Source organism: Corvus moneduloides, chromosome 1 (assembly GCF_009650955.1).
Source record: "Corvus moneduloides isolate bCorMon1 chromosome 1, bCorMon1.pri, whole genome shotgun sequence".
NCBI lineage: Eukaryota > Metazoa > Chordata > Aves > Passeriformes > Corvidae > Corvus > Corvus moneduloides.
The window spans coordinates 39,118,565-39,131,113 of NC_045476.1; the positions used below are offsets into that span (position 1 = coordinate 39,118,565).

Consider the following 12,549-nt stretch of genomic DNA (forward strand, 5'->3'; position numbering starts at 1 on the left):
TCCATTGCTCTGGTTATATGTGGAGCTGAAGATCCAGCAGCAGTCAGGGGTGAGCTCCTGCTGTGCCAGCTGCAGATTTGTGGTTTGGCTGTGAGAGCACCTCGGAGCCGGTCATCACAAGGCAGCAGTCACAAAGCCAGGTCCTGGAGGAAGAAAGGTCCTTTCCTGCAGGCAAGATTTTCAGGCACTGGAAGCCTTTAATTCACCTTACAAAGAGGGGATTCTGATGCTTTCTAGAAATTATCTGGCAGAACAATCACCTCTAAGAAAGGATTTCCTTTTTGTTTGCTGTGAAAAATAGAATTGATCTACCTCCTAATCCAGCTGTCAACAAGAAACTGACAGTTGCACTTCTTATCAGAAAACTCAGATGTTGTTTCTCCCTTTATAGTTCAAGCACCTTTATACCAGATTTAAGGCCTCAAAGCATTTAAAAAATACTCACCCCACTTCCTTTGTTTTCAGTATCTCTTCATCAAGCAATTAATCTTGTAGCATTTTTAAGAGAATCAATAAAAAAGGCAGCAAGGTTGCCTCATGTTTGCAAAGCTTTTGGTACAAATCTGTAGGTTAAATGGGACTTTTTATGAGGATCTATTAATACCTTTACGTTTATTTCCTCACATTTACTTCCAGCAGTTCTGTTGCTTTTTTATTAATGAAGATCCACAATATCAACATCTTTACATTTATTTCCTCACATTTACTTCCAGCAGTTCTGTTGCTTTTTTATTAATGAAGATCCACAATATCAACATCTTCCTCCTTCCTTTTAGATTTCTACTAATGACCACCAGCAATGGGATTTTGCAAGTTAAACAGCGACGTAAAAATTTCTGTTAAATCCATGGGATGTATTTCTGTGCTTTTACTACAGCTCAAAGACGAAAATTTCCTGCTGTGTTTAACATGTATACTACATTGGCTAACTGTGGTATGATTCATTTAAAAAAAACACAAAACAAAACAAAGTATGGTTTAAAGCATATAAGCAGTAAACCAGCAACCTCCAGATCCTCACGTGCCTTGAAGGTCATTCCCTGCAGAGAGCAGAAAGCAACTAAGTAAGCCTAAAAGGCACTGTGAGTTCTTTTTTCCTGTGCAACAAATGAAAGAAAATACTGCTCATCAGAGAGCAACCACTTCCCTGAAGTCAATCTGAGTGACTAAATCATGTTTTTCAGGTTTTAAAGGTTTCCCTTTAATGATCTTCCGAGTCCTTGACTGACTTAAGGAGCCTGACCCATTCTTACCCAGGTATTTTTTTCTTTCAAGCTGCATGGAAAAAAGCCTGAAATAGTCTTTGTCACTAATAAAAAAGGAATTGACTGCTTACAGAGGCTGTTTTTGAAGTTTTTGTGATAAATCACCTTGAACTGCAGCAGAAGTAAATGAAGGAGTGAAGATTATCTTCTTCTGACATTATTCTCACTGTGTCAGTTACTCATTGTTTGCTTTTGGACTTTATAGTCCCTGCAACATTCAAGCACTCCTCCTGTATCTTGGACTTCAGCACTTCCGTTTTAAAATGGTCTTCAGTTTTGTGCAAAAAATATCTAATCAGGTACTCATACACAACATTGAGAAGGATGGGAAGTGTAGGTCAAGAAGAAATAATAGGGAAGAGACTGAAACCTGACAAACAATATGTTTCCCTACCTCAGTGAACACCATAGTGGATTTTAGTCTCTGGCTTGTAACATGCATTCTAAATAAAGCTGAAGCTAGAAAAAACTGAAACATACCAGAATCTCTTACTACTTTGAGCTGGAAGTATAGTGCCACATCATCTGTAGCTGGGCATGCTCTTTGCTTCCTCAGCTTATGCTGCTGCTAGAATAGATTTAGATGACTCTACCTGCCTTTTGCTTTGAGTCTCTTAACACACGTCATAAAGATGGATCAGTAGAACTGCTTAATTGACCATAAATACTGGTACACTTCACTGTAAATAACTCATCTCAGGTCAAATAGAAATTTTTTTTTATATTCATAATATGAATTTCTTTTAATTTATTTAACACAGTCCCCAAGTCGTTTAAAAGTTGTGGTGGAAAAGCAGGAAGCATAAGGATTATGAATGGCTTAATGCCTAAAATTCATTTGGTCTACAATTCATTTTAGATTCCTTTACCAATTGTATGACTTTTTTAACCTTTAGTCATATGCACAGATGGAGGAAGAAGCTCAGAATGCAAAATAAGGAAGGAAGAGGTGGAAGGGAAACATCAGGTATATAATCAGAGCCTGATACACAGCTGAAATCAGCAGGAGTGGGATGCATATGAAGAAGGGAGCATAAACACTAGAAAAGAACTGTAACGGTAACAATGTGCAAGGCAGGAAAAAAATTAGTTTATTTTTTCCATTTTTGAAGGATGAATTTAATCTAAAACTCTTTCTACAGGTACAGTGTGCAACCAGACATGCTTCTTCCATTATGAATATACACACTTACCTCTGTGTATGTGAGCATGCATATATGTATATAAATATGCACATATGTATGTATTTCCACAGTTCCTTTGAAATTTAAACAGATTAAATGCAGCCCTTTTGAATAATCAATAATAAGGCAAATAGGGGATGAGTGGCCATAAATATATATATATATATATATATATATATATGTTTAAGGGTAAATCTGCCAAATTACAAAAATTATGGGCTTAAATATCATGAGGACCAGTTAGCACAGAAATCAACAGCAGCTGGAGTCTAATCCTGCTTCATTCCATCAGAGGCAGCTCTGCCAGTGATGCTCTGAGTGTGAACTGGCATCCAGACACGGCCCAGAACACCCCTCCTTATGTTTTAAGTGGTAGAAAAAGGGGACTCTGGTAACCGTGAATCCTCCCCTCCACTGTCACAAACATCTGTTCTTCTTCCTGCCCCTGTAATCCGTGCCATATTTACCCACTTCTCACTGCTGTGTGGACTCTCAAATGGTGCTTACCCACATGCTTAGGTACTACATTACCTTCAGCAGTGTCCCCCAAACACCACCTGTACTTGCCTGCTGGCCTGAAGGAGGCCCCTTTCCCCTCTGTGCCATTTCCAGCTGCTGCTGACACACTGTTACAGCTGAAGATGTGGCTCTGAAGCCTGTAGCTGTTCCTCGAAGTACAGCAGCTGATCCACTTCAAAGCAATCACTTGCTCTAGACACCAGTTTCTCCAAACACCTCCTGATCTCCTCCTCACTGGCATTCTGCTGTCTCGCTTGCTTGAGACAGCTGTACACGGCCTCAAATGCCTCCACTCCCAGCTTCTCAATGGCAGATCTGGGGATAAATATTATAGAAAAGGTCAAGTAAAAGTTAATTCATGTTAAATATTAACACAAGCATTAACTAGTACAGATTTCTTCTAAATGTTGTAGGTTTGATTAAAACGAACCTACATGATGCACCTTGTTTGTCTGACAGTAAAACGAACTAAAGTTTCCTGGAGAATTTCTCCATGATTGTTTGCCATACCAGGAGCCCAAGAGTAAAAACCTGGCCATAGTAAAGTCATGGGAAGCATGGTCATCGTCTTTGTTGCAGTCCAAGAATCCTCTCCACGCTGAGTCTGACAGACTCTTTTATCTACAGCAAGTCTGGTAAACAGACACGTATTACTGCCTCTGGATTTCATCAAAACCAAAAGGAGCAACCCCAGTCAGCCAAACACCAGTAGCATTTTACGTGAGCACACTTTCTTATTCATCGTTTTATTTTAGCTTCTATGAAATACAAGAAAACCATTGTACAAGCTCAGCATGAGCTAACTTGACACTTTTTTATTTTCTACAGTGCTCTCCTTTTATCAGAACACAGATCTGTAACTCAGTGACAAAATACACATTCACAGCACACACTCTTAATGTTGATTTATAAAAAAGATCCATTTGAAAATGGCAAGACAATGAACAGCATTTCTTCCTCCTAAAGGAAAAACATCTTTAAATTAATTTATCACAGGTAACACAAAATTTTTCACTCAGTGATGGCTTCATATTTTGAGGAAAATACCTGGGTAATTTTCCTTCAGTGTATCAGACTATCTGTCTGCTCCTCATGCTTCTGACACAGGATTTGTTTTCTTTCACTAAACTTTTACATGTTAGAGTAGTTGAGATTTGGTCGTCTTTTAGACAAAAAGGAGGTTCTTGGAAGGGAACCATGTCATATGGTGCCTGCAGTAGGCTCCTCAGCCAATGCCTGAGGCAGCAGGAGCTGGGACACCCTCAGCTTGTGGCTGTACCAAGGATGAGCTGTACAGGGACAGAGAAGGGGATCGGACGTGTTCTAAGCATTAAGGCTTAGAACTTCAGTAAGTGTGCACGTAGGTTCAGAGGGAGCAGGCACACTTCCCATAGTAGTTTAAAAGGTTAAACCTGCCTCCCAACAACAACATCACAAACTGCAGTTGTAGTTTTTCGTTGTTTTGCACTGATTTTGCTACATGTCTAACACCAGGGCAAGGTCAACTGTTCTCACCCAATAGCAGAATCAACCTAACAGTGTAGCTGCTTTCCATCAGTGGTCATGCTGTTACTGCTGAGGAATAACATCATAATGAAATGTCAGCCAGTAAGAGTTCCATACTATGTAAATTCCTCAATTCCGAGGAAAACATTGCAAAGAATTTTACTTTATTGCTTCTCAAACTTGTCCCATCCTACTTGCTCTCTGCTTTTCTAGCACCTCAGTCATGCCCAGGTGTGATCCTCCTTAGGCTTCAGGTCACCCTTCCTGCTGGTTCCTGACACAGAGGCAGATGAGGAACCTGGGGCAGAGAAAGCCAGGACCCAGGATCAGAAGTCACAGGGCCAAACTGGAATCTCTACAGGTCCAGACCTGACTCAGTCCTGCTTCCTGTAACTAGAAACTGCCTTTTTCTTTTCTACAAGAATGTAGTTTAGGAGAAAATAAAAACTGTTGGAAATAATTAATTCTCAGACACTGGAAGCCTAGGGATTGGATTACCACTGAAAACTAAAATAATGACCAAAAAATTGACAAATAATGTATATTTCTTAAAAAAAAATCATAAAAAATATCACCATTTCTCTCCAACAGTTAAAAATCAATACATGAGAAGCTATCCTGAAACCACTGCTACTTCATCAGTGCCTTTAATGACTCCTGTCTCCCTCTTAGACAAGTATGTTTAATTTTTTGGCAGTCCTGTCTATTTAAAGATGAAAAATTAAGCAAACATGTACCCTGGGAGTACTGCTTCTGCTAATAAATGTGACCTGCAGATTCGAATCTTCTCTGTTCAGCTTGGCAGAGCATGCAAATCAGCTAATCTGTATAATAGCTGATACAATAGAATTAAGGTGGAAATGTTCATAGGTTGAAAATTACGGGGTAGGTAACAAAAATTATAACCTGCTTTTACAAAAGAAGACATCAGGCTCTGTTTGGACTTGAGAGCTGCATTAATACAACTCTGCTACCACATCATGCCTCACAGAGGCAGAAGTGTGGGATCTCAGAGAGTAAATGTCAAAGAGGCATCACTGAGTGAATCGATCATCCTGAAGGAGGGAGGAGGGAAGGCGCTTCCTGGAAAGCAAGGTTTGTCCATTATGGCCTGGTCCTGTGCTAGGGGATATTTGTCCATCCATGTAAAATCCCATAGAGGCACAATTACAGACTGCTATTTCACATGAAATAGGGGATACCTGCACTAATGTTTTGAAAAGAATAAAAGCCTTACCATGAAATGTGCTGTGAGAACAAGTGCAGAACTCCCATTTACAGTCATGTGGCCATCCATCTTTTCTGATTTACTGGCATTTACTCTCTTTGTGCCATCCTATAGCTTACTCACCTGTAAACTCACTATGAGTCATCATCACTTTCTCAGCCAAGATGACACGAGCAAAGGGGATACCTGACATCTGGGATTTCATTACTGTGACAAAAATTGTGGGCCACACCTCCATCCCACACTGCCCTAAATGGTTTTTCAGTGTGCTGAAATCAAAGCAGCTACATTGGGCTCCACCAATCAAGAGTCTGGCTTCAGCTGATACACAGTAATGTGCTTCAATGTTGTATCTCAGATTGTTCTTTCATTTCTTTGTTACAGAGTCTTAGATAGACAGAGGGATTCATGGAGCTCAGCTTCCCTCACTCCTGGCTGCAGAGGAGGCACAGGGCTGGAGGCATGCTGTGACCACTAACACGCTGGCTGCACAGCAGATATTTCCAGTGTGGGGACTCTGTCACCCATGGAAGCTGTGGCCTGAAAAAAAATGCCTCTTGTTTCCAGCTCTTGTGCAGCACACAACACATGGCTGAGAAAATTAACTGCAACAAGACCCAAAGGCCATATTGATATTTGATTTGTGGATAAGGATGGAGCATGGATGTAAAATAGAGACTTGGTTCTATCAAGGACAAGGCACTTCTGAGCATGTGAGACGCAGTAAAGAATATCAGCAAAATCATAGGCACTGCTGGAAGTAGAGGGGAGCTAAATTGGACCCTTGAGAACTGCAATTTTTAGACACAGGGTGTCTAAAACCATTCCAAGTCATTTAGTGGATCTGGGCCTAAATGAATTTATCAGGCTATCTGGTGATTCGCAGTTGATTTCCTACGCAACAAGGCAAAATTGCTAAAATTTGACAATTTAATAATGTTGTGCTCTCAACTGACTGAGGAAATTGTAAATCTTTCCCCGGGTGAACGAAGAATTCTCTATTATCCCATGGGTCTTTATTTTGACTATTCTGCTACCAGCTACATATTAACATCTCCTTTCTGGCTTGGAGATCAATTACAATCCACCTACCTTTACGCCACACTGACAAAAGCCACAAAACAAGATTAATGCTGAGGTTTGTGCTCCTGCATGGGCATTAGCAGCTGGGTTAATACCTCTCAACAACTTGTCGTGACCTGCCTTGAAGGGTAACTATGACACAAAGCAGCAGCGAAGGGGTTTTTCAGCTTCTCACTTTCCAATGTCATTCAGCATGATGGCAACTATAATTTAAAGCCATCCTGGTTTCACTGGTGCCTTCAGGGAGCTGCCTGTGGTCTGTGCAAGGAGGGGCTTTGCCCAAGCCACTACTGAACACACCATGAAGTCCCTTGGGATCAGGCACCAGCAATAACATCTCACACTGCCATAACAGGCAACAAACACACTGCTCCTAAGACAAATGCAGAAAACTCAGTTATTTCAAAATGCTAGTTACTCATGTCTACATCAGTGTAAACCTTAATAAAGAAACTTTCTGGACATGGAATACCCATTCCAGTGGGCATTTATTTATCCTCTTGAATGCAGCCAGGCCACCTGCATCCACCACCAATGAGCACATTGTAAAGCAGAGAGCAAATCTGTGGTTTTTGGGCTCATGGGGCATAAAAGCAAGTGAAGGGATCTTTGAAAGAAAAATTTCAGTTGATGCCTCTAAGTCCTGTTTTTCCTAACTCAAGGGAATCCCCATGGAGTCCAGCAGTATTACTTAGGATTCTCATCAACACATCCAACAATGATTTGTCTCTGAATTAATACTATTTCCAAGCATCAATTTATTAACCCTATATTTCTCTTTAAAACAATACTATCATGCCACTTTGCAGCTAACCAGAAGTGATATGAATCTTAGTGAAAAAGATTGTTACATTTGTCTCCTGAGATGACTCTGCAAAAGAATCAGGAAATTACATATCCTTAGTCTCATATAAAATACTGTTTTCTAACTGTACCACAAAATCTTAGGACATCTGCTACAGCATCTCATGGTTCAGTAAACAAACAGGTTTATCTCAGTCAGAACACAAAAGATCTCTGTCCTCTCAAGTTATATTTCTGTCATTCGGTTTGCTGGCCTTACTTGCTATGAATGATTAAAACTTTGACTCTTGAAAGAAATGGCTCTGGGTTCAAATCTTTATTTGCAGTAAAACTTCTCTGTTGCTGTTTAAAGACCCTTTGAGATCTGCTAGGAGAAGAGTATAATAAGTTCCATGATTCAGGTTTTAGGAACTTATTTCTAAAGGTAGGGCCTTTCTAGTTCTGACAGCTGTTCAATCTTGGAAATGTGAAAAAAATGGCCAAGTCTAAGAAAAGGCCTTATTGGAAAAAAAAAAGGTAATGGAAAGTATTATTATATAAAAGCTAGTAAGAAAAGAAATATGAATTGTTAATATTAACCCCCACCTTCACCTTCAAGCCTCAATGGACTTTGACCTTCCTCATATTACTGCTGAATGAAAATTTCTTCACTTGAAGACACAATGATAATTTTCATAATTCATCCTTAATTACTTCATCATTCCTGAATTAAAACACCTTAATTTGATTGCAAACAAAACTCTCTGATGTCCTACTTCAAAGACCTGAAAAATCTAAACCATATTTAGAACATGTTTTCCCATGAGCTAAGAAGGATCTTATTATTAAAAGATGTAGACACACAGGTGAAGAAATATTAACAATAGTATTCTCCATGCACCTCATTTTCAGAGATAAATTAATTTATAAAATGGGAATTGAAGCTGACACCTGCGCTTGGAAGAAGTATTAATTAGAATTTAGAGCTGCTAGTTGAATTCTAGCTACTATCAATTTAGAAGATGCTTTATCATACGATAAAATGTGCGGTTTTTAGTTTTTCCCACAGAAGGAAACAAATTACAACAAAACACAGTCATTTAAATCAAACCTGAGTATTGCAATTGTAAAGTCTATCTATATTCAGAAATTTACTACCAATACTAAAAATAAGAGAGGAAACATACTTGCTTCTATAGAGCTATTCTTCATGAGGTAGGGTGGGTGAAAATTACAATGTTTCACTATGCCTGTGAAGAATTACCCAAAACACACTTCAGTTGCAATAGCTGGGCTGCAGTAGCTTTATACACAGTCTGAGATTTCCTAGCCTGGCTATAATTATTTTAAAAACATCCTGATTTTTAATAGTGTCATGGCATACAAAGAGTCTTTGAAAAGTCATCCGTTTAATTCCTTCAGCATCACTGATCAAGATCAAGCAGAAACTCATGGCACATTTAACACATGCCTGATGTTATTTGCTTTGTTTATCAATGCATTTGTTTTATACAGGTATGTTTGATGAGCAGCACAATATACAGCTACTTCTTGAATGTGGGCATGCAAGGATACAGTAGTCACCTCTGAAAAGTCAATAATTATACACAGATCTTGTAATAATTTAGGAATATTACTGCATTCTCCTTTGTTCAGCTGTGTGGTTATACAGTTAATGATGATTTCCTTTTACATGGCCTGATATTGGGAGGGAGTCTCTCCCAATTTAGGATTTCACACCAAAATTACAGTTATAAAACTAACAATTTGCCTATCAGAGAAAGGAAAAGGTACTTATGCATTTCAATGAAACAATCAGAATACTAATTACTATATATATGTTTTCTCAAGCCAAGCTTTGTCTTTAGCCATATTGTATTAAGTGTTACCACTGGATGTAAAACAATGCATTTCTGAGTTAGCAATTAGCCAGTCTCATTAAAAGGTTGTCAACGTATCAGGTCCTTCAATGGAGAAATTAATGTAATCAGCTGGTATGGAGATGGACAAATCTTGATAGAAATATCACAAACACCACAGTAATTTACTCACAAAATTTCCAGCTTGGCTTGTGCACTGTACAGCCACAGAGGGAAGTGAAGCAGCATTCAAGCTCTGAGCTATGACAAACACCCATACAAGATTACAGCAAAAGTAAAATTACTCTTACACAATCCAATCAAAAAGGCATTTTAAAAGCTGAAAAAAACCCCAACTCCTGTGGAATGTGAGATGCCCATTTATGGCAAATATATAAGCATGTGTATACATATACATAAAAATATACACTAATGTATACACAAAAAAACTCCCAAATCTGTTTGCATAAAACTTTATGGAAACAGTTTTTTGAACATCAACCATTTGGGCTTAGCTCACATCTAAATCCACCCAAGGGGGCCTGAAGCTAGGTGGATTAAGTCCACAACTTCTTTCAAGTCTCTTTTCACATCTGTAGCCCTTTAAAAAGTTCCTAGCACAAAACAGGACTAAGGAAAATTCATGTCTTGGCAGAGCCATACAATTCCATGATGACACCATACTACAGAGAAAGAAAGAAAAGCAATTACCAACTATGGACAGTAGATCTGTGATTTTCAGAAAGGCCTAGAAAGATTTATGCATTCAGTTTCTTCTGGATCTGCATCAAAATAACACAAGCTTCACAGACCTGTTTAGGCATTTAAAGAGGTAGATAGAAGTCTAGTACTTTTATTTTTTTCCTAAAAAGAAAACATTTATTGTCTCCCAAAACAGAGCCCTGGTCATTCCTCCATCAAATCTCTTGGAAAATTCCCTACCTATATTTCCCTCAAGTCGACTTCCCAAGGTTGCAATGCTGTTTCTAGTAAACACTGTCAAAGTTCTTTGAGTGGTTCTGTTTTGAAAACAGACTTTATAATTAATGCTGCATGAAAGCATTTTCACATTTGCAAACTATTGACAAAATCAAGGTACTGGAAATCTGAGCAGCCTGATCTATGCATTGGGTATGCACAGCAGGAGAAACTAGGGAAACCATGAACATGTTTTGTGCAAAACAAAAAGAAGTATAAGTCAAACTCTCTGAATGTTTTGAGTGTTTGGGGCCACTTGACATTTTAAAATGAGTGAGTCTATTCTTAAAAGTTCAGGTGTTTTGCTACTGAAATGCAATTTTCAAAGTGAATAAAAACTCCCTCCAGTGCTAAAGCAATTCTAATACTACTGTCCACTTAAAAAAAAGTTCTTAAAAATTCAGAATAACAGAATGACTCATGGATCTATGACATACAGCTCAGCAGAGAAGATGAAAAAATCTGAGTTTTCTTTATCTAAGTAAATTCACAAAATATTACATATTGTTTTAAGGGTAGGACATGAGGTTCAAGTAATGTGCAAAATGGGCAAAAAATGAGCATCCCAAGAAAATGCATCAAACTTTAATTGTGCCCCAATACTCACTCACTCTAACTGCCAAGTTTGTTCTCATCGTTCATTTCAAAGTGCACCATAACAAATGTAAAGATACTAAGAACTGCTGAAATTATGGTGTTGGCAGGTGATGTGCTCTTCCCATCCTCAGATGCAGGAGGAGCAGCATAAGAGACAAAGCCCATTTTTGTCATGGAAAGGGGAAGAGTATGGACAGTGGGAAGAAGCTGAATGAAGACCCATGGAAAATGCCTGAGGAATTAGACCATCAGGTCCAACTTCAGCCTTGAGGGGTACTGCTGTTTCTGCTGCAGAGGACTCCTAAACTTCTGAGCAGTAGCCACTGTCTCACTCACCTTAATTTCTTCTTAGGCAGGAGGAGCCCAGGATTCACCTGTTCCCACTTTCTCTCTCAGTCATTGCCTTGGGGCAGCAATCACTCCTGAGCCAGGAGCATTCACTCACGTCTCCCTGACAGAAGCCAAGAACCAATATCCCAGCTTGGTCACACACAGGAAGGGCTCAATCTTCCAGTGTTCCTGCTGAGTTTACTGTAGTCTCGCTTGTAAAGCAAACAGCAAACCCAAAATACTTTCTTCCAATTTGGGTCTGGAAGGTAACAGTGCAATTATCTTAAAGTAGATTTTCAGTAAAAGAAAGAGAAACTCATGGACTAAGATGTTTAATGTGTTTCCATAATGAACTCATTGGGCTCATCCGAGACCGGCCTTTAAAATGAGGTGTAAGAAACTGTGACAAGTAGAATGAATATGTAAACAAAATTTTGACTTAGCGCATGGGATGCAGAAAACTATAGTCATGCTGTAAGACGTCTTGGGATCACCAGACAGAAATTATTACCTGAAAAAGGAGTGTTGGACAGAACACAGTAGTGTGTGTAAGAGGAAATTCAATGCTCAAAACCATTTAAGGATCAATACCTTCAGGAGTACTCTATTCATCTGCAAAAAACAGATAGTGGTAGCTCAGACAGTGCCAAAAAACTTCCTTACCAAATATGTCTTTTGTCTGTGAGAAGACATCTTATTCCTCAAGCATGTTTACATCATGACACCTTCAATGTGACAGTCAATGACAATCAAAAGGTCACTGAGAAGTTTTTTAATCTCTTAAAAACCAATTACCTTTTCTGTATTTGTTGCTTTTGTCTTCACTAAGGATCCCCTCAAAGATGTCAATAACAAAACCAGTTTCACTTGGCTCAGAAAGATCTACTCCACATATATCGAAATACTACATCAAGTAAACAATTTCTTTACTGTAAGAATTTTTTTTTAATTGTACACATAAATGTACAAAAAGCCTTCTATACTTCAAACATTTTAGGACTACTTATCTCAAAGAACATCCAGTGCCTACTGAATGACCTCAAAACGACCTTTCTTTCTGAAATTTTAAGATAAATGGTGCATTTGATGGCAGCATCACAAGCACAAGAAGCATATATACATACTGCTCCTGAGTCTAAGCCAGTAGTGTTACAAGCATTCACAGGACCAGAATAAAAATATCACTCAATGCCTTTTCTTCATGATTTCTGAAAGAC

General features: G+C 38.8%; 1 protein-coding gene across 1 annotated transcript in view; it reads right to left on the reverse strand.

The window, feature by feature from the left end:
* Nucleotides 1-3,078: 3,078 nt before the first annotated feature.
* NEK11 (NIMA related kinase 11) overlaps nt 3,079-12,549 on the reverse strand; it is a 78,964-nt gene continuing 69,493 nt past the window's right edge. Inside the window, 1 exon segment of the mRNA XM_032106884.1 lies at nt 3,079-3,283. Within this exon segment, the coding sequence (XP_031962775.1) occupies nt 3,079-3,283 (205 nt within the window).